We start from the raw sequence: 22,748 nt of genomic DNA on the forward strand, positions 1-22,748 counted from the left end.
AAAGGTATGCATCAACTGGGGAATGGCTAAACAAGTTACAGCATATGTGATAGAATACTTATTGTGCTACAAGAAATGAGGAAAGGTGTGGTTTTAGAAGGGAAGACTTGCAAGAAATGAAGCAAAGTGAAATGCAGAGAACCAGAAAAATTGTTAAAATAAAAACTTTATATTAAAAGATAATCAACTTTGAAACACTTGGCAACCTTGATGGATGATGATGAACAATAATTCCAAAGGACTTAAAATGAAATATGCTACCTACCTCCAGACAGAGGGTGATGGACTTAATGCAGACTGAGGCTTTTTTTTTTTTCTGGGATATGCTCAATGAAGAAATTTGTTTTGCTTGACTATACGTTTGTAATGGGTTTTTTCTTGCTTTCTCATGGCAAGGATTGGGGGGGAGGTGGAGAGGAAGGGGAGGGAAGTGTGAGAGAATTTGGACCTGAAAAATAAAATAAAAATGAATGAAAACAGTACTAGGAAAGTTAGGGGAAGGGCAGGGTTTGGAGGAAAGATTACGAGTTCAGTTCTCTAACAGTCAGAGATTCCAGAGTGTAGGTCTGGAAAGAAGTTAGGTCTGCACAAGTAAATGCAAGTGTAATCCACAAAGAGAGCACCAAAACCATGGAAACTGTTATACTGTTATCACCAAGTGAAATCGTATAGAGGGAGAAGAGGGTCCAGGTCAAAATGTAATATGGATAAAGTTTTAGCAAAGGAGACAGAAAAGGAGTAGATAGGCAGGATGAAAACCAGGAAAGAGAAGTTACAGAGAGAAGAGAGAATCAATGAGAGTGATTGACAGTGCCCAAGCATGCAAATAGGTCAATTAAGATGTGGATTTACAAAAAGCCCTTAGATTTGGCAATTGAATGATTAGTAACTTCTGGTAAGTGTAATTTTCGCTACACAATGAAGTCAGAAAACAGACTGCAGAGATTTAAGATAGTGAGAGTAAAGGATGTGGAATCACCAATTTTAGACAGTCTTTTCAAGTTTAGCTACAAAAGGAGATACAGAACAATTAGTTGGAGGATCACATGATCAAGTGAGGAGGTGAGAAAACGGGAGACATGAATATACCTATAGATAATAGAAAAGCATCCAGTAGACAGCAACTGAAGATCACTGAGTGAGCAAAAGTGATACCTGGGGCAATATTCTGGAGGTGATGGGACGGACTGAGATCACTTGTACAAGCAGGGAGAAATGGGGTTTATGGACCAGGTGGTGGCAGAAACCATCTCAATGATGTGAGATGAGAAACAAGAAAGAGAGGAATCTCTTATGAATGGCCTTCATCAATCTAGATACTGATTGCACCTTCTCATAACACTTAACAGGCTGATCCTAGAAGAAAAATGAACACTCCTTGATCCCCATTACCACTTCCAGAACACACCTGTTACCACCACCGCAACCTCTCCTTTGAGGTTGATTCTAGCCAAATTTATTATAAGATGTTTGAATTGGTCATCAGAGTAGGGATTTTCAATACATTGATGCTGCCTCACACATTCTAATTTCCTTGTATCTCAGATGTACTTTACTCCCATGATCTACTCCTCCACTCCACCTCAGCTACACCATTGAAAAGGGGCCATTTTTGGCCTCATTTCTTACCTACCCTTAATGACTGAACAGGTGTTGCCTCAGGCAAACTGAGACCTGGGAAAGACCTTAAAAAGGTCAAAGTCTCCCACTACAAACAGGGTCATCTCCAGTTGTACTGATCTATATCTGGCCTCTGGACCCAGATGGCTCTGGAGGAGAAAGTGAGGTTGTAGACTTTGCACAGCCCTCCCTCACTTTAAATCCAATTCACTTGCATGTCATGACATCATGTTCCTCTTTGAAAACAAAGGACAAACAACAACCTTGTTAATAAGGGTGCTTCAAATTGTCTCTCCTCAAGCTACTACTACTACTACCTCCCTTTATTCAGCTAAGAAACTGCCCTTATCCTTTACTGAAAACAGGAGACTATTGACTCTAAAACCCCTCACCTTTAAAATCACTTCCCTCTCAACATTGCAAAACTCCCTGATATTACATTATATCCTTCTTTTTCTCCTTTATTCTGGTTTCAGCCCATTCCCTTGCCAAAGTTAATCCTTCCACACATGCCCTTAATTAAACCCCTTCTGTTCTTCTCTAGCAGACTAGACTGGCTCCAAACTGTCCCCTTTTGTCCATTTCTCTCCCAATTAGTCCCTTGCTTTTTACAAATAGGCACAAATCTCCTTTCTCCTTAAGAAGACCTTCCTTAAACCCTATAATCTTCAAGTTGTCCATCTGATATCTTCTTTCCCTTTCAAAACCAAACTCTTCTAGGAGGAAGCTACCTACAGTCAGACTCCACAAAACCTCATCTCACTCACTTTTCTAATTTATACAATCTGGTGGCAGACCTCATTAATCAATTCAAACAGCCCTCTTCAAAGTTACCAAGTCTCTTAACTACCAAACTCAATAGTTTTTCTGAATCCTCATTTTTGGTCTCTGTTGCATTTGGCACAGTTGACTATATTTTTCTTCTGGATACTTTCCTTTCAGGGTTTTCATACCACTTCTCATTTCTCCTACCTCTCAGTCTCCTTTGCTGGTTCACTACCTACCTACATCATGCCCCAGGGCTATCCTGGGCCACCTTCTCACTCTACAGTTTCACTGGGTGACCTCACGTTTCTATAGGTTTGTCACTTCTATGCAGATGACTACTAGTTCTATATATCTGGGCATAGTCTCTCGCCAAAATTCAAATCCACCAACTACCAGGACATTTGACTACGTATGTCACACCTCAAAGTCAACATGACTCAAAACAAAAAATAATTTTCTTTCAATACAAAGCCACTCATCCTAAACTTCCCTATTTCCTTGAAGCACCATCATCCTTGCAAATACACAAGCTCGCAGTCTGTGTTGTCTACAAATGCTCAATCTCACCTCCTATATCTAATCAGTTACCATATCTTGTCTTTTCTACCATATCTCTCACATGCATCTTTTTCTCTTTACTCACACATCAAACTAGATGTGCATATGCACATATGAACATACTCCTCTAAGAATGTCAGGTGCCTGCTCAATAAACTCTAATGGCTCCCTATTATCTCTAGACTCAAATCTTTGAAGCTCTTTATAAATCTCCAACCTTATACATTCCTATCCTCTGCAGCCCCACCAAACTGTGTTCCACATCATGTGTTCCAGTCATTCTCCCATTTATGGATACCTTGTGCCAGTTACCCCCCAATCCTTCAATCTTCTTGACCTTGCAAAACCCCATTTCCATAGATTCAGTTCAAGTGCCCTCTTTTACATGCCTTTCCTGACCCCAGGTGGCATCTAGCAGATACATGCTTGACTGATTCACCCCGTGCCCAAGCCAACCAGAATCTTCTTCCCCAAAATTACCTCTTATTTTGTATATCCATGTAGGTGTGTGCATACACACACATAGACAGACAAACCTGTGTGTACAAATTTGTTCTATGACTGATGTAATAGGAAACAATTTAAATATAAAGCAAATTTTAATTGTTTATTTATGATTTTTACTGAGAAACAACCAAAAAACAGAAAACTACAGCACTTCAAAATAACTCACAAAGTTATAACTCTTCTGACACTCACTTCCACAAGCAAACATCCGGTCTTTTTCAAAATAAAGTGAAATATTTACTGTATGTCTTCTGCAGTAGAAGCTCTAGTCAGAGAAGGGCTCCTCTGTGCCACACCCATCTTCCACCATGGCTTCCAGCTCTGAGGCCTGGAGTGGCAGCCAGCCTAACTTTGCCAGAGTAGTCCTTAAGGGCCCATTTAACATAAATTATGCTGTTGATTAGCCTGTCTTCTACTGAACATTGTACTGCACTCCATTTTTCCTTTAAGAACTATTTAGGAAAACGTGTTACAGCAAAACTAAACAAACACGCACACACATATACATACGTCTCCCCTGAGGACAAAGATTTCACTCTTGTCTTTTATTGGACTGGCAAGACAGAAAGTGATGATGGTACAGAAAAAAGAACACATGGGTTATGATGATAATTACAAATCTGTCCTCACACCTAGAACACATGTGATTTTCAAACTGTTAAAATGTTTATGGGTGTGCTTGTCATCACTACCAGAGGTCCTATCAAGCATTGTTATTAAGGCTGAAAGTGGAGTCTAAATTGTGACAATTTCTGTTGAGCCATTTCAGTTGTGTCCCACTCTTCATGACTCCATCTTGGGCTTTTCTCCACAAGGAATACTAGAGTGGTTTACCATTTCCTTCTCAGCTCATTTTACAGATAAGGAACTGAGGCAAACAGGGTTAAGTGACTCACTGAGGGTCACACAGCTGAGAAGTGCGGGAGGATGAATCTTCCTGATTCCTGATGCACTGCACCACATAACTGTCCACGTTTTGTATTTTTTTCCAACTCTAATGAGAGCACCCTAGCATTGTTTTTTCCAATTTTCTTCCCTCCACTTCTCACATAACCCACCCACATTTTTCTGGAATGAAAAATTTACTTTTAGGCTCACAGCTTTCCAAGGTTGGCCATACAATTTTAATCTTTGAAAAGTGACTGTATAATGTATAATCAAAAAGAACTGATGGGAGTCTGAATGCATACTGAAACATACTATTTTCACTTTTTGGGGGTGGTTTTTCCCTTTTGTGTCTTTTTTCACAACATGACTAATGTGGAAATGTTTAACATAATTGCACATGTACAACATCAGATTGCTTGCTGTCATGGGGAGGCAGAGGAGATGGAGAAAAATTTGGAATTCCAAATCTTGTAAAAAATAAATGTTGAAAACTATCTTCACATGTAATTGGAAAAAATAAAATACTATTTACATTAACAAAATAAAGAAAAGAAAAAAGTGACTCACAATTGCAAGAAACCCAGGACAGTTAACATATTTCATGAGCTAATCCCAATTTGTAAGCATAAATATTTTATGAAATACAGAAAGGCCTTCATCAAACATTCATGTTTTCAAGGTCTGGTCCCTTCTACAGTCATTTTCATTAGAGGTCTTGCCATTTTTTTTCAAAACTAAGAATTTTCTTCCCAGGGCCTTTAATCAAGCCAGTTTCTGAACTGGCTCTTGTGAGACAACTTAGTTTTTATTGCTGAAAAAACAGTACTTTTAATGGGATTCCTTGCTAATGACATCTTGGAATGCTTATTTGCCTTATGATGGAAAGCATTTCTTCTACCTACTCATTTTGGAAATTGGAATCCTCAAAGATCACCCAGAAAACAAGTCCTAAAAACTTAGAAAACATTAAAGATCTTGCCTTTTGTTTCTTTTCACTCTTTTACCTGGAGATCTGAAAATCATCCTTGGTCCTAGAGACCAAAAAATTCCTTTACTTTTTTTCCTCTTTAAGGAACCTGTTGATCTAATGACACTCCTGTTTGACTTTTTTGGAGGAGGAAGAAAATCACAATCTGTTGGATTTTCTGTATTCTTTGCCAATTCCCTCCCGGCATTATCTTTCTGGAGAGGCACAATGCTGTTTCTACTATCCCACTTATGTTTCTTTTTCATCATTACAGTGGTATCTATATCCTGACACTCTGACTCTAGGTCACTGGTTCTACTTAACTGTAACTCTTTCAGAGTTTCTGAAGGAATCTTTGAGGCTACCTGGGAAGCAAGGTGGTTGCTTCCATTAAAAACTTGCTTCCTTTGCTTTTTGACCAATTTATGGGTTCCTACGTCATTACTTTCCAGCTTTGGGGAACTAACAGGATGCGCTGGCAATCCTTTCACAGCAGTAGTTTCTGTATAAGCCTTCTGAAGTGTGGTGTGGAAGTTACTCGTTTGCTGTTCCTTGGTCTCTGTCTTCTTCCGAGAATCTTTTTTCCTGCTTTTGCCAATGGCTGGCGTCATTTCAAGGTCTGTCAATCTTTGTTTTTTTTCATTCTTTTGGGTCTCTGTTTCATCATTCTTATTTGGCTCTTGGAGGCCTTCTGTTACGTCTATGGCTTTTAGTCCCTGACCCTTCTTTCTTTTACATGCCCTTCTCGAGCTGTTGTTTTGAGGATTACAGAGAACAGCTGTATCAGACATGCCTGTGTCATCAGGAAAAGAAGAATCAGTGCTCATATCCTTCCTTTTATTCATCTTCTTTCTCTTCACAGCTTTTGACCCATCTTTCTCAGAAGTCACAGCTGTCTCCATATTCTGCTTTTCACCTTTTTTCCCTGTAAAAATGACAAGACAAAAATACATCTAGTGGGTTATATCCCACAGAAATCAACAACTACTTATATGTTGGCTACCTATCATTATGTGGGAGTGTGACTGGAAGAAAAAGCATTTACTAAGCACTTAATATGTGCTAAGCACTCACTGAGAAAAGAAAAAGAGAACAGCTCCTGCTCTCAAAAAGCTCATACTCTAACTGGAGGAAACAACAGCTGCAGGGCAGAGAGAAAGGTCCATGACTCCTAAGGGGGCAATAGGTGGGGCAGACATCAAGAATTTAAGATTCCTTAGCTTACAAAAAGTAGATAAATGACAATGCTAGGGCTGATGCTCCTCCATCTAATCAGATGGAATAAAGCTGTTGACTCCCATTTCATCCAAGCCCAGTGAGCAGTTAGCAGCTTAGACAAGAATAACAAAAGGCAGAGGATGCCTCCAGGGGTGGTCGGTCTTTTCAGGCCCTAGCTCTCCAAGAAGGGTCCTGAGATAGCCTGGAGCAAAGTCAACGATAAATTAGTATTACTATCTCCATTTTACAGGTGAAGGACGTGGAGCACTGAGGATCAGTCACAGGTCATGGTCATACAACTACCATGAGAGGCCAGATCTTCTTGACTTCAAGAAGAATATTTTGTAAACTACTGAGGTGTCAAACCCCACCCACAGGTGAGATCTCTGGGATCTGTGCAGCCCACGACTCTCCTGAGTGAGCCCAAATCAGGTTAAAATGTTATTTGGCTTAAAAAAGAAAGAAAAATACAATAAAACATAGATATTATATTTTAAAACTAAGTCAATAGGTGACTCATAGGGACCCATATGTCCAGTTCAGTAGCCCTCATTTCTACTAGTTTGGCATCACTACACTATACCAAGTTCAACTTCAGCAGGAAGTTTTTTAGTGATTCAGCAGAGGTCCCAGGAGCACAATGAGATCCTCATCAAAGGAAAGGAAGACTGAAAAGTGGAGCTGAGCTGGAGAGGATGAAAGCATGGGAAAAAGGAACATGGGAGTAATACAGGGTAAAAAGGATTTCTGCAATCAATGCAACACTGAACCACCATATGGATTATATTTTGAAAAGCTTATATAATCAAGACTGCAACAGTTTAAGTCACCATGGCTTTGAGGATGCCATTTTGTCAAGGAAAGGGACCTGGCTTAGAATCAGTTAAATCATTAATTCAACAAGCATTTTATTAAGAGCTTACCTATTAAGTAAAAAGCAACGAAAGGCATAAAGATTACATAAGACTTTATCAAGGACTAGTGCTAACCATTTTGTTTAAAATCTTCATAAAATGATACCAAGGATCTAGAAAAGGGTGATCTGACATGTATTAATTTGTTAATATCCAGGTTTAAGAAAGGAGATAAGTACTCAGTTAGCTTAGAGGGCATACCACTATGGTGAGGGAAAGGAAACATTCATGAGACTAATACTTTAATATCCTAAAAACTATCTTGCTATTTATTCTACTAATCAAATAACCTTTCAATTAGGCTTCGCAGGTAATATGACTGGAAAAGTTTTCTACCAGCCTTATTGACAAATACAGTTTTAAACTTTAACTACTTAAAACTGCACTGAGACTTTTGGGACACCCTGTATGTATATTCAATGTTCACCTATTATGTTAGGCTAGTGTGAATTTGGTTAGTAAGAATTTCTACTCCACATAGGTAAGTGTGCTAATAATTTAAAAATCAAGGTCATGGACCTTCAAAACAAAGGACCTGGAAGCATTGTAGTAATCAACTATTCTGAATGCCAGGCTTAATCACAACTTTCTAATCCACATTTCCATTCCTATAATCAATAAACCAATTTTCTAATCCACATTATCATGTTTAAAATCAATGAGCAAATTTCACAGTATCAGTTACCTCAACCCTCATCTGCTACTTTTCTGCTCCTTGATAGTTATTACAGTCTTCCTGTACTTATAAACTTATTATTTCACCACCTAATGAGAATTTTAATGACACTTGCAAATTTGGTGATTCTGGTGAGCAATCCTTCCTCCACATCAGCTGCCAATATCATGAAAATGAAAGTTAGGGTGTAACTTCATCAAGTATATACAAGAGTTTCACAGGCTAAGAAGGACCTTGACATCAAAATCTCAGATTTCCCTTTGTGTGCTGGCCCAGGAACTTAAAACAACTTGTAGATTTCCTAACCCAGAAGCTGAAGGCCTCCCTTAAGCATAAATTGCACAGTTTATCCCCAAACTTTGAGTTGACCTCTTACCTTTCTTTTTTTGCAATTTCGATTTTGGCAAACAAGTCTTCTCTTGCTGTAGCCTGTTCTTGTTCAATTTTTTACGCTGAGGAAGGCCATCTTGAGGGAATATGCCTGTTGGACCAAAAATCAAATTCATTACCTTCTACATAATTATTTCCTATAAATGAAAGGAAGGAACCTCTGTATTAAAAAGACATCATTCTAAGGTTCAGTAACACAAAACCATTTATCTCTGTATGACATCACAGATGAAAGAAACCAGTTTGTGTAGCTTTTCAAGTACAACAATTTTAAGTCCCTTCTTGGGACATGTACTGTATAAACAAATATTTATATTCAAGTGTCTAAAATCTAAGGCAAGATGTGTCAATTGAAATTGGCAAGTAAAATATATTCATGAATTGCCATTTCTGAAGCACTGAAAGAAATCTGCATCTAACACATTAGATTTTTAAAAGTTCAGTGTTTTGAAAAATAATCCAGTGGTACTTATACCTAGCAATCCCAAATTAAACTACTGAGAAAATATATTTTTTAATATAACTTCTTCATCTTCATAGTGTTTTTAAAATTTTTATTAAAAGCTTAATAATTGTTAAATAAATCAATTACTTAATAAACAAAGGGCAAATCTTACATAAAACCCTAAGCCTTGAAAAAGGTAGAACAAAACTAACAAACAAATAAACACAACGCTTTGCTCAGCATCTCTTGCAAGGACTGTTTAGAATTTCAGCACTTCCTGGCCCCTTTTTTGTATAGTTGCATGAAATATGCCTATAGTTTGAGTTGTGTGGGTTTCAGTATCACCACACATAGATTTTTTTTCCCTATTGGATTCTGATACCTCCATTATATTTTTTATGGTTTTACAGTAACCAACCTTGGCTCTTTTACCACTGTCAGCACTTATTGCAAGTACAGACTGCTTCCAATATAACTGAAGCAACATGAATATTTTTATAGATAGGTTGTCTTCATGTTTGTTTGGGAGTTGTTGGGGTTTTTTGGGGGGGCTCAAAATTCCTATCAACGAAATTATTAATTTTTTTAAAAAAGCATGACAGGTTTTATGACTTATTGCATTAGTGCTATATTGACCACTAAAATGTTGATATCAGTCTGCAGTTGCACCAACTGCAGTTTGCATGATATTTTACTCATCACACAGTTAAGTCAGTCAGTCACCAAGCACTTATTCAATAAATGCTTACTTTTCTCCAGGTACCTGGGCTAAGTGCAGAAAACACAAAGAAACACAAAAAAAACCAGTCCCTGTCATTGTGGATTCTAAGTAGTAACAGGAGAAATAAGATGTAATTAAGAAAGTACATACAAAGACATGCAGAGAGAGGAGATGAAGGTAATCTCAAAGGAGAAGGAATTGGCAGCTGGGGGAACTTGAAAAGGCCTCTTGCAGAAGGTAAGATGAGAAGAGCCAAGGTAACTAAGGGTTGGGAGGTGAAGGGGCAGAGTGTTCCAGGGCTAGGGCATAGCCAGTGTCAAGACATAGAGATGTGAGAGGTAGGATCATTTTGAAGGAGGAGCAAGAAGGCTAGGTATTGCCAGTAGGTAGGCCTGACTCAGGCCAGCACCCTGCTAGTTTAGATTGAAGCCCAAAGTGAGATACAATCTGGACATTCAATAGTCAATGAAAGGAGGTGTATTTAGGCATAGCATAAAGAAAGATACTAGATGAGAACAAGGTGCCCCCTGATTCCATATAGAAATCACTAAGTCAGCACGATAGGGTGTGGTAACTTGTATGGTCCTGGAACATCCAACAAATATATAATGTTCTTACTCCATGATGGTGGGTTTTTTATGTCCTTAGGTCACCACAAAGCCTAATCAATATAGCCAGAGGTTATCAGGAAACTGTGTCAAGGGAGGTACCACTTGAGCCTCAGCCCCTGGACCAATCATGTCCCAGGGATGAACTTGTCTCCTTTTAGGAAAAAAAAAACTAACCCATGTTAAGAACCTTCAAGATAAAAAACAACAACTTTGTATTTGATAGCACAGAAACAACACTCAATCAAGCAGAGGATGGCTTAGAGCAGGGAGAAATCTGGGGCGAGGAGCGCAGTCAGAAGGCTAAAAAGTGGTCCCAGTGAGAAGTGATAAAAGCCTAAATCATGGTTGTGACTAGAAGAGTGGGCAAGTCACTTAATCTCTCTCAATCTCAGTTTCTTCATCTGTAAAATAGCATCCATCTCACAGGGTTGTTATATCAAAAGAGGTAACATGTAAAGCACTTTGCAAACCACAAAGCACTATTATGAGTAGAAAGATGGGAACACCCACCACAGTATCAGTGAAAAGAACTTAAACCAGGTTCTTTTCTAGGACCAAATGATTGTCTCCAGCTTATCCTAATTAATATTCTGTTTTTAAAACAATTTTAAATTCTGGACAGATATCCAAACCCAAAACAATACAAATATATACACCTAACCTCTATAGGCCCCAGAGAAACAAGTAGCAAAGAAATTCTAAAAACTAAACAGGAAGTGAGATATAACAGGCAAACTCTTAAACTTAGTCTTACCCCCTGAAAAACCTAAACCCAGTCATTTTCTCAGTACTAATGGATTCCAGATTATATTTGCATTTTGACCTAGGAATGAGAACCAAAGTGCCCAAGTGCTCTGACGTGGAAATGCCTGCCTAAGGATAAGCCTCAAATGTTTTGTCATCATCCTTCCATGTGCAATGTAACTTTACTTGAAGACACCTTGTCTTTTATTCCTAATTCCAACCAACTGCCTTACGTATATGTTATCTTATACAAGAAACAGAGTGAAGAGATGTGTAATCCTATAAACTTAAAAATAATTCAATTCACTATCATCTTTATTTACAAAGTGTTAGTAGTATCATACATGAAGGACAGCACATTACCACTCAGATACAAGGAATAATACCTCCTTTTCCACATGAAGTATTACTAGACACTTTTGCAAAGACAAAGTACATATTACTTTCCACAAAGGATCAATCTAAAGAGTAGCAGTAATCCTTTTCAAAGAAAGAAGCTGCTACCTCTGTACAATGTAATCCTTACCTTCTGCAAGACTCTGGAACCTGAAAAGGAAAAAAACCTCATTACTTCAGAATACTGAAAAGGCACTACATTCTCACATAAGACAACATCTCAAACCTCTAGCCAGTAGGCTTTCCAAGAATTCTCATTATTTAATTATACTGCATATGGAAAAATAGTCAAAAATAGAGAAGTATTAATAAGTAATTTAAAAAAATTTTTTAAGCGACTGGGTATCTCCCTAACTAACCTAGGTTAGAAATGCAATGGCCTGACCCAATACCACTGTTGATCGGCATGGAAGTTTTGACTCACTTTTCAACCTGGTTCAGTTCATCCCACCCTGCCCATACCTTCTCCCACCCACAACCTGCTCTAAGAGGCCTTATTGCACTGATTCAAGAATTAGTGTAGATACTCAAATTTGCTTTAGCCCTAGCTCAGAGCTCCCAACTGCTCCATCAGTCTGCCTCTGCCTCCCTCAGCAGCAGAGATTACTGGCATGTGTCAATATAACCAGCCCTTATCAAGTATTAAGCTCTACCAAGCCAACATGGACTACATACTGTTCCCTATTCCACCTCCTATCTCCATGCCTTTGAACAAATTAGCCAGCATAGCTGAAATTTTCTCCTCTCTCTCCTTATATCTGTTCAAATTCTTGCAAGGCTCAATTCAAGTGCCTTCTACTTCAAGAAGCCTTTCCTGACTCCCCTAACTGCTGGCAACTCCTTCCCCAATTCACTGTGTATTTATTTGGTATATAACCTGTATTTTTTAAACCTGTAACTATATTTTAAAGGCTAGACAGAACGTCTGCTTGTACATTTATACAATGCTTTCTGACTGAGAAAGGTAAACAGACAAATTGACCGATCAGTCTAAAAGTCATCAATGTAATGATGATGGTTGAATGAATTCATGGGAGCTGATGAGAGAGGACACATACCTGGGATGAACCCCACATGGGGGATGGGTAGAGAGGATGATCCAGGAAAGAAAACTTAAAAAGAGTGGCAGGACAAGGAGCACAAGAAGGACAAGAACTAAAGAGTTCCTCAGTGAAAAAACTACCCTGAATGCAAGTTAATTTGCCAAAGAACTGCAAGCACAATCTGGTTAAGTGCATGCTGAATGACGGCCTATCTCTGCCATCAAGCAGGGTAGAGTCATCTCACAGAAGGGGGTCCTGTACAGAGAAAGAAGCTTTTCACAAGTGAGGATAAAGAGAATGGTCTCAAAGCAGCAAAGCATCAGGAAGGCTGCAGGGAAGAGCGATGCTAACCAGTGTCCAAAAAGTACTTACTTTCTGACCAGTTTGTAGAGACGGTTCCTATTCAAGGAAGGAGTGCTTTGCTTGCTGGCCATTTCAAACAATCTACTGGCAATTTCTTCATAATTAAACTAGTAAAAAAAAAAAAAAGATTTCACTTAAAACAAGTCCATTACTTTTTCTGGGTCCATCTAGTGTGAAATTACCTAATGTGAAAGGAACTATTCCAAGACAATGGTAGTTTACTACTGTGCATAGCAATATGATCCAGAAATTCCACTAGTAGGCCCTAAAGATAAAAAAAAGAACAAAAAAGACTCTTATGTATAAAAATGTGAACAACAGTTCTTTTTGCAGTAGCAAAAAACTAAAAACAGGGATTACCCATCTACTAGTGAATGGCTAAACAAATAAGATATACAATATGATGGAATATTAGGCACCACAATAAATGAGAAATGGACATTTTCAGAAAAAATGGGCAAGACTGTACTTCAACTAATGTAGAGTGAAGTAGGTAGAATCAGGAGAATAATTTATATAATAAAATGTTACATAGAAAAACAACTACCCTGACAGAAAGGTGACAAACTCAAGATGGAGAAGGAGAAACATATTTCTAGACAGGGTAAATGTGAGAATTTACTTGCTAGACCAAGTATGTGTATTAACAGGGGTTTTCTTTTTTCTTTTTTTTTGGCTGAGGTAGGGAAAAGAAAATCAAAAGTTAAATTAAAAAAAATATTTTTAAAAACAACGAACACTCAATTTTCTGAATCTAGTTTGGTCAGTAATGTTAACTTCTCTGAAAAACCTCTGAACCCATCGTATAGATTAGCACGCAAAATCATTTCAGAGGGTATGTGGACTTATTTCCTATTGAGCAGCAAATCTACTTTCTCCCATTATCTTACTTGATGGAAGAGCAATCACTGTCTTCTTCCACAAGAAACAAAAGTTTTATTGGATCTACTTATTCTTTCTTTTCTTCCACTCATTCACAGAAAATTCTTGCAACCGACCCACCCTTTTCCTAACCAAAACATCTCAGTGAGTTTATTTCTAAAAAGAGTAATTCCTCTTTTAACTAGACAAACACTAAAAAGGGGTCCAATGCACATGGCTAAGTCCCAGCTAACTCCATTCTCTGGAAAGAAGTAGGTAGAGGTGTGCTAATATCTACAGCTACAAAGTTCTATAGAAAATTTCTGTCAAGGGAGTGCTATTTGATGTGATTCCATACTAAGGACTTCCTATTCTACGGTACGGGGAATAACTGGAAAGAAAGGGAGGCAGGCGACTCAAATAGAGATTTATTTTGTTTAAAAAGACCCTGTTTCAAGAAACAAATAACACAGGAAGGGGGTAATTCCTCCAGTATGTGAACTACTTTGATCAGTTTTCTTCCAAATACTGAGACAAGATCAGCTTAGGGAATCAGAGGGAATGAGATTTTTAAAAGATGAAAAGGACTTGAGAGTTCATTTAGTTCAAAGTCTCCTTTGTCTAGAGGAAACTAAGACCCAGGAAGCTTGTCTCTTTCCCAAAACTACATAGGTAATAATCATGACAGTCTAAAATTGAATCCAGGCTCTCTGATTCCACAGGGTCTCTTTACATATCAGATCCTTTTGAAGCATGATCCTAAGGAGATCCCTGGGAGAAAAGAGAGGAGTGGGGGCTAGAAGAGGAACTACTACCCTTGGAAGTAGCTTCACGAACCCAAGGCAGAAGAATGGAGCACTGAAAGGTGTTCAGAAAGAATAAAAAATCAAACCTTTTATGATTTTTAATTCTGCCATAAATTAAGCCCTGACAGCAGAATTCACCTCTTAGTGCCATTGAAAATTACTAGTCCCGTGTTATTATTTCCAGCCTGTTCTAATTAATCTGCTTTGTCTCAAGTATGAATAAACAAAAACCACAATCTAAAAACAAACCACACACAAACACACACACACACACACACACACACACACACACGCACGCATGCACGCACGTGCGTCTGCCTGGGCAATGAGACTTCAGTGCACAAGTGCTGACCCTCTCAACACGTACCTGAAGGACATGCCCGATGGGCCCCTTGCCACTTCTCCGCTTTTTCGCTTTTGGTTTATCTTCTCTTAAAAAGGAATCCTCACCTTTCTTTCCTGCAAATACAGATACAAGCATCCTCAACAATGGTTTTTTAATTGATAGACTTGGCTATTATGAGCAATACAATGATCTAAGATAATTCCAAAAGACTCATGATGGAAAAATACTATCCAATTCAGAGAAAGAACTATGGAGTCTGAATGCAGACTATTTTCACCTTTGTGCTGCTTTTCTTCTCTCTTGGTTTTCCCCTTTTGGTCTGATTCTTTTACAACACGACTAATGCAGAAATATGTTTAATATGATTGTACATGTATAGCCTATATCAGACTGCCTGCTGTCTTGAGGAGGACAGGGAGAGAGAAAAAAGTCTGGATCTCAAAATCTTATAAATGTTGAAAACTTTTTTTACATATAACTAGAAGAAAAAATACTATTAAAAAAAACAAATGGTTTATTGAGAGGCTATTAACTATAGTACACTACCCTGTAAGAACATGCACTAAAAACTATACAAAGGCAGTAGATAAAGCCACAGACAAACAGAAAAGGCTGTAAGACGTTCAAAGGAGAGAGATCACTAGCACCTAGGAAGAAGTTTTAAGAACATGCAAGTTAACATAGGACTTTTTTCAAGTGAAATTCATATAGGAGAGTAAGGAGAAAGTAAGGAATTAGGACAAGGCAGGGAAGGGGAAAGGTTGGAAATCAGACTGAAGAAAGATCAAAAATAGCATGTTCTGGGGACACCAAATAGGCCAATACTTTTGGATCAAAGGCTTCACAATAGGGGATTAACGGACAATAAAGTTGAAAAAGCAGACTTTGTGAAAGAGATTGACAAGAGCCATTAATATCAGGTTAAGAATTTTTAGACTTTATCCTTTGAGCCACGGGCTCAGTTTCTAAATGAGTAAATGACAAGCTAACAATAATACAGAGCTTTAAGGCTTGCAAAATGCTTTACATGTAACCTTCCTTGATCCCCACAACAATTCTGCAAAGGGCATGTGCAGTTATTCTTGTTTTACAAATAAAGACACTGAAGCTGAGGTCAAGCGACCTATCCAGCGCCACCCAACTGGAAAGTGACTGAGGCAGGACTCAAAGGCATGTCCTCCTAACCAAAAGTCCGTTACTCCAACCAAGGCCTGCACAATCTGTGGTCTGCCAAAGAATTTCAGGGACCCCATGAAAAATGCAGAGGAAAACATCCTCTACAGTTTTTGAGAGCTGCTCAAAATCCTTTGGTATGTCCATGGGTTTGTACAAGCGGCCCATGGGTTGCAGGTTGTGAAAGCCTGCTCCATCCCCTACATCACCTCGATGTCCATCTATCTCGTCTCTAGCTTGACTTCATCTCCTGTGTACTTCAGACCTTACTGTCTCTGCTTGGATGACCCACAGCCATTCAGACTCGACATACCCAAATTTAAATCTATAATAGTGAGTCATTTAGTTTTAAAGTTTTATCGCTTTTGACTGTTCACACGTCTTAGGTGCACCAGCATCTAGTCAGTTGCCAAGTCCTAGTGATTCTGTTTCAACATCTCACAGTTATACCCTTCTTTCCATTTACATCATCCCCACTCCAATTCAAACCCTTAACATTTCTTAACTGGCATATTATAAGAGCCCCCTTGTCTTCCTTCCTTTTAAGTCTCTCCTCTCTCCAATATATCCTTTTGCACAGCTGCCAAAATAATCCTTCTAAGTCAAAAGGACTGATCATGTCACTGCCCTGCCCTGATTAAAAAAAAAAAAAAACTTCATTAGATCCCTCCATAGCCTAGCATTTAATCCCTTCTACAATCTGTCTCTAACCTACTTTTCTAATTTTTTTCACTTTATTTCCCCCTTCATAAACTCTGCAGTTTAAGCCACTTTGATCAATAATTCTCTTGCCCTTTTATTATTGGTAAGGGAGCACATCATCATGGTGACTCAAAAGTCTCATATAATAATCATTCAATAATCAACAATACTGCTGGAATGCTGTTATCTAGGCAAGGGTCCTTAATTCTTCTGTCACTTTGCTAGTACACTGAAGCCTACATATTCTTTCTCAGAATGTTCTGAAATGCATAACGTAAAACAGGATGACAAAGGAAACAAATTACATTGAAGTACAATAACATAATAAAATAAACATTCATTAAGTGTTTACTACATGCCTCACACTGTCTTAGCACTGGAAACGCAAGGATAACTAGGTGTATATATTAAGAAACACAAATGTAATAAACAGAGAGAAGCATGAAAAGAATATGAACTGATGCTGAGTCAAGTTATCGGAGCCAAGAGAGCACAGTGACAACCCCAATATCAAACGGGAGGAACAACCACCATAAAACAACTGAAGGCCAATACTGCAAAATTACAAAGAAGAAGAAGAAATGTAAGAAAACAAGACCATCACCACCTCCTTCTGTGCAGAGGTGGGACAGCAAAGCTGTAGAATACTGCACATATTTTTATATTTTTAGGATATATTGATCAGTCCTGCTGTTTATCTCTTCTTCCTCTTTTTCTTTTAAAAAAGTATTCTCTGCCATACGGTAGGCCTCAAGGTTGGGGTGGGGGGGAACATGAGCAATGTAAAAATAAAACACAGCAGTAAAATTTATTTTAAAACATATCTGTATGTATTTATACAGAAAAAGACTGAGAGCCACAAAGTGTAAAAATTCATTCCCACATCTCACCCTTCTTTTGCTTCTTTATCGATGTCATGTCATCTGATTCAGCTTCAAGTGGTTCACTGTCCTCTTTGTTCTCATTTAATTCTCTTATTAAATCTTCAATGGCAAAGGGAGCTTGTTCCAAAATTGCTTCAAAGATACCTCCAACTATATTATACAGCAAAGTAGAACTAAAAAGGAGAAACATGAACTATAAATGTGAAGTTTAAACATGGCTACATCTGTGTAAACTCTTGCTTTGAATCCCAACTAACCACACAACTCAGTGCAGTCCTAGTTATTTTCTCCATTAGTACATTCTCTAACAAATGACCATTACTATTTTTTCTCCCTAATGAATTCTCCCAAAATGAATCATTATTTCAGAAAAAGTCATCCTGAATGGCTCAAAAGCCACTAAAACATAATCAAGCCCAACAAAGACAGTATATAAACTTACTCCTTCGTCCTTGCTGCAATTCTACAGAATGGAACAATGAACTTCAGGTTTTGATCTGCCGTAAGCTATTTAAGAAAGACAATAAAAGCTGTTTAAGTGACATTTCAAAGACAGTAACGCACTCCCCAGCTCCAAAGTTACTACCAGGAGCCTTCTCACCTCTTCTGCTCCTACTTTAGTCAGTTCCTCCAAGTAGATGTCAATAAAGTGGGACTTCACCCCACAAGGCGCCTCACTGCCTGGGTGCAGAATTTCTTTCATTAGGATGTCCACAAGTAGTTCAACCTGACTGGATGAGCCAAAAAGAGGCAACCAGTTATTAAAATCAAAAAGTTACGCTTGCATTCAAGTCATAACTCAGTTGACCAAGAAAAATTATTCAAATAGCATCAAAGACAGGTTTTAAAAACACTACAAAAATAGCAAAATTTAAACATAAAAAATTCTAAAGACCAGAAAAGCAAGACTAATTGAAAGACTCATAAATCATATTTTTTATTTCTACTCTATTGTAAAGGATCATACTCATTTAACATCTTATTTAATGATTATAGGTAGCAGGGTACCATATTCATTCTATGAAAAATGATGGTATTATCCATTTGAGTTTCCTTCAAATCATGCTTACAGCACTTTAAGGTTTATAAACCTCTTTCCTCACAATAACCCTGAGGTAAACAAAGCATACACATTTAAAAAAATAAAATTCTACAAATCTGCCTATGTTCCAAGATTTAATTTATTTATAAATTTAGAAAATGCAAAAATAACACATCCATCAATACTTATCTAAACCATTTCTGGTACTTTCTTCATTCTAGCGTTGAAATACAAACAGCAGAAATATAAATATTAACTAAGGCAATGAGCAACTTAAAATGTATAAAAATATGCCACCTCTTCTGTGAAGCATTCCCTGATTCCCCACACTAAAAGCGTTTAGTTTCTCTTCAAAAATTTCCCAGAGTATTTTGTCTGGTAGGACAGCTAAGTCAGTGGATAAAGTGCCAGTTCTGAAGCCAGGAAGACTTACCTTCCTGAATTCAAATCTGGCCTCAGACACTTATTAGCTGTGTGTCCCAGAGCAAGTCACTTAACCATGTTTGCCTTAATTTCCTCATCTATAAATTGAGCTAGAGAAAGAAATGGCAAACCACTCCAGGAGTATCTTTGCCAAGAAAACTCCAAAATGGGGTTCTACAAAGAGTTGGACTGACTGAAAAACTACTGAACACACTTTGTCCTATTCTGTCCTTTCACTCTATCACAACCAACCTTGTACAAAACGGAGTATTAATTACTTGGAGGTGAAGAACAGGGGTGAGGAACCTGCAGCCTCAAGACCATATGTGACCTTCTAGATCCTTGGGTGTGGCCTTTTGATTGAGTCCAAGTTTTACAGAACAAATCCTTTTATTAAGGGGAGTTATTCTGTGAAGATGGATTAAGTCAAAAGGTCACACTAGAGGACCTAGAAAGTCATATGTGGCCTCAAAGCTGCAGGTTCCCTACCCCGATCATTAATATTTGGCATGATTTCATTTTGTGACAGCAACGAATGCTTGTGCCAGTGTGATTTTACCAACACCAGGTTGACTAAGAAGTCTGAACGTTGACCAAACGACTCTAGATAGAGCTAGAATCCCCACCATTAGTTAATTAAGTCAATTTAGTGCTGGATTTTATGCCATAAACAAGTACTTTATCATGCCCCTTTGTTCTTTTAAGAAAGGAAGTGTGTAAAACTTGTAACTCTTAAAGAGGACATTTCAAAGACTGTTACATATACTGCCGTGGCTGTTAATATATTTAAATCAAGCTTTTCAAAGATCATGCAAGCCCAAGATGAAAAAGGAACAGGTAGACCAAAGCACAAAGGAAAGTATGGTTAAAAAAAGAAACATAATAAAATGAAAAACTACTGCAAAACAGCCTGATTAAATCCTCAGAAAACAAGTGGGCTGTGGATTCCTTTGGAGTATGGAGTTAGACTTCTTAAAGTTCTAAGCAAGAGTATCATGAGCAGTAAAAAAATCTGCTAATCATTGACATGAAGTAATGGGCAAGACAATACGAGGATTTTTTTCATTCCAGGCTGTAACAAAACCATTGTCAAAAGTCCAAAGATCTAGGCATCTTCAGACTATAAAACATCCACCCCCCCCCCCAAAAAAGTCCATTAGATTTAACTTCCATTAGAGCTGGAATTCCTGTCCCAACTAAAGGAATGATGAAGTCAGGTAAGTATTATGATAGGTAGAATTATTTTGCAAATGTAAAAATTCTCAAAAGGAGACTGAATACTCCAACATGATATTACACCATACCACATACCATATCTTCTGAAAGATGGAGATAAAAATAAACATGTTTCAAGAGCCTGGGAACTCGTTTAATTTAAACCTCATTGAAAACCTGTGCACTATAAACAAACAAGGCTACACTAAGAAAAGTGGACTCTTCAACCATCAGTCTATTTATTCCACTTAGCAGTCAAGAATTATTTCATGATGAAAAATTAAAGATGTATCAAAATCTTATAAATTCAACGCTAAAACTGTATAAAAAACAAAGATGTATCAAAATCTTATGAATTCAACAAAATTGTATAAAAAACAGCAAAAAGGAATATTTTAAGAGTTTTTTCTCAACGACTAAACTTGTATGCTTTATTATATGTCAAGAAACTTAATCATTTCATTTTGTCCCAGTTAATTTGCCTTTCATTGTGGCATACTATAGGTGTGATAGTCCTTCCTCCATTCCCATTAGGAGGTAAGTTCTTTAAGGGCAGACTGCTGCCTCTTTTTATCTTTGTATGTCCAGTGCCTAGCACAGTGTCTCTGACACAAATATATTTAAAATCCATTCCTAAGCTCACAAGGAGACTTTTCACACAGTATAACAACAGCCAGGTATCATCAGGAGAGATGTGGTTTCGAATCCAACACTTAATTAGATAGGGCAAGTCATTTCATCTCAGTTTCTCCATCTTCAAAACGGGAGTAATATTTTTTTTTTTTTACTACCTGACTTAACTGTTGTATGAAATAAAAAAATATATACTTAGCTCCTTACTGTATAAGATTAAAGAATGCCAAATCACTTACCACCTCTCCTTACTCACACCATACTATTATTCACTGGCAAGTAAGTAAAAAATTTAAAAATTTTTTACTGAGTCTACTGTTAAATACTATGGGAGATACAAAAATGAGCTCACTGTGTTCCTCACCCTCAAATAATTAACAATAAGGCTCTTTCCGGTTCTATCACTTCAAAGGAGAAATGGATCTACATGCAAATAATCCTATAATGCCTTACAATTAGTCACTCCAAGTGTAGTTACCCAGAACTTTTCATTCTTTCCCTTTGACTGCCTGCTGCTCCCTCAGTGCTCTCTAGCGCCTCCCCCCCCCCACCCCACCCCGGGAGAATAGCAGAGATGAAAGGTACAATTTAGCTAACTTCCCTCTGCTGCGGTCAGTTTACATCATTGTTGTTGCTGCATCTCACAGTAGTAGCTACAGACATCAGAAAACTTCTAATCCCAAATTCCAACAACACCAAGGTGATTATTAATAGCTGCTGGGGGTGGAGCCAAGATGGCAGAGTAAAAGAGGGACCTGCTAGAGCTCTCCCCTCAAATCCAGCCAAATACCTGTAAAAAAAGGACTCTAAACAAATTCTGGAACTGCATAACCCGCAAAGCAAATCTGCAACCCAAGGCAGCCTGGAAGGCTTACGTGAAGCTTCTGTCCTGCCACGCTGGATGCTGGGAGCAGAGTGCAGTGCAATGCGGGCCATGCCAGCACAGCAAGTGGGGGTGAGGGGTAGGGACTGAATCTCTGGCATTTGTGGCAATCTCCAGACCTCACAACCCCAAAACAGAGGACAAAATGGAAGGTCAGTGGAAAAAACCTGTCAGACCTGTGCGAGAGTGGTCCAGCCCCAGGGAGAAAGAGGAGGTGAAAGAACAGCAGTAGCTGTTTCTGGAGCTCTAGGCCCACAGACTGCAGAGGGATGAAGCAGCTGACGGTATCCACCCCACTCTACCCCCTCCCTCCCCCTCCCTACACTCCTAGTGGAAGGAGAGAACTACCTTGACAAAGAGCTCAAAAGTCAAGTGATGGGGAAATGAGCAAAAAACAGAAAAAGAATCAGACTACAGAATCTTACTTTGGTGACAAGGAAGACCAAAGCATACAAACAGAAGAAAACAAGTCAGAGATCCTCCATCCAAAGCCTCCAAGAAAATATGAATTGGTCTCAGGCCATGGAGGAGCTCAGAAAGGATTCTGAAAATCAAGTAAGAGAAGTAGAGAAAAAAATGGGAAGAGAAATGAGAGTAATGCAAGCAAATCATGAAAAACTGCTTGCTAAAGGAGACCCAAAAAAGTGCTGAAGAAAATAACACCTTAAAAAATAGACTAACTAAAATGGCAAAAGAGATCTAAGTTAATGAGAAGAAGAATGCCTTAAAAAGCAGAATTGGCTAGATGGAAAAAGAGATCCAAAAGCTCACTGAAGAAAATAATTCCTTAAAGATGAGAATGGAACAGATGGAAGGTAATGACTTTATCAAAAATCAAGAAATTGTAAAACAAAACCAAAAGAATAGAAAAATAGCAGACAATGTGAAATCTCATTGGAAAAACAACTGACCTGGAAAATAGATCCAGGAGAGACAACTTTAAAATTATTA

At 38.1% G+C, this 22,748-nt stretch overlaps 1 protein-coding gene across 2 annotated transcripts in view; it reads right to left on the reverse strand.

Annotated features, from left to right (window-relative positions):
• Window positions 1–3,526: 3,526 nt before the first annotated feature.
• The window catches only part of RRP1 (ribosomal RNA processing 1), a 39,300-nt gene continuing 20,078 nt past the window's right edge, over window positions 3,527–22,748 (reverse strand). For both annotated transcript variants that reach the window (XM_072614822.1, XM_072614823.1), the window contains exons 6-13: window positions 18,203–18,332; window positions 18,044–18,108; window positions 17,608–17,774; window positions 14,864–14,955; window positions 12,839–12,936; window positions 11,554–11,573; window positions 8,493–8,597; window positions 3,527–6,233 (exon numbers count right to left, since the gene is read on the reverse strand). In XM_072614822.1, the coding sequence (XP_072470923.1) occupies window positions 5,308–6,233; window positions 8,493–8,597; window positions 11,554–11,573; window positions 12,839–12,936; window positions 14,864–14,955; window positions 17,608–17,774; window positions 18,044–18,108; window positions 18,203–18,332 (1,603 nt within the window). In that variant the 3' untranslated portion in view covers window positions 3,527–5,307. The remainder of the gene's footprint in view (window positions 6,234–8,492; window positions 8,598–11,553; window positions 11,574–12,838; window positions 12,937–14,863; window positions 14,956–17,607; window positions 17,775–18,043; window positions 18,109–18,202; window positions 18,333–22,748) is intronic.

This window comes from Notamacropus eugenii, chromosome 5, assembly GCF_028372415.1.
Source record: "Notamacropus eugenii isolate mMacEug1 chromosome 5, mMacEug1.pri_v2, whole genome shotgun sequence".
Lineage (NCBI taxonomy): Eukaryota > Metazoa > Chordata > Mammalia > Diprotodontia > Macropodidae > Notamacropus > Notamacropus eugenii.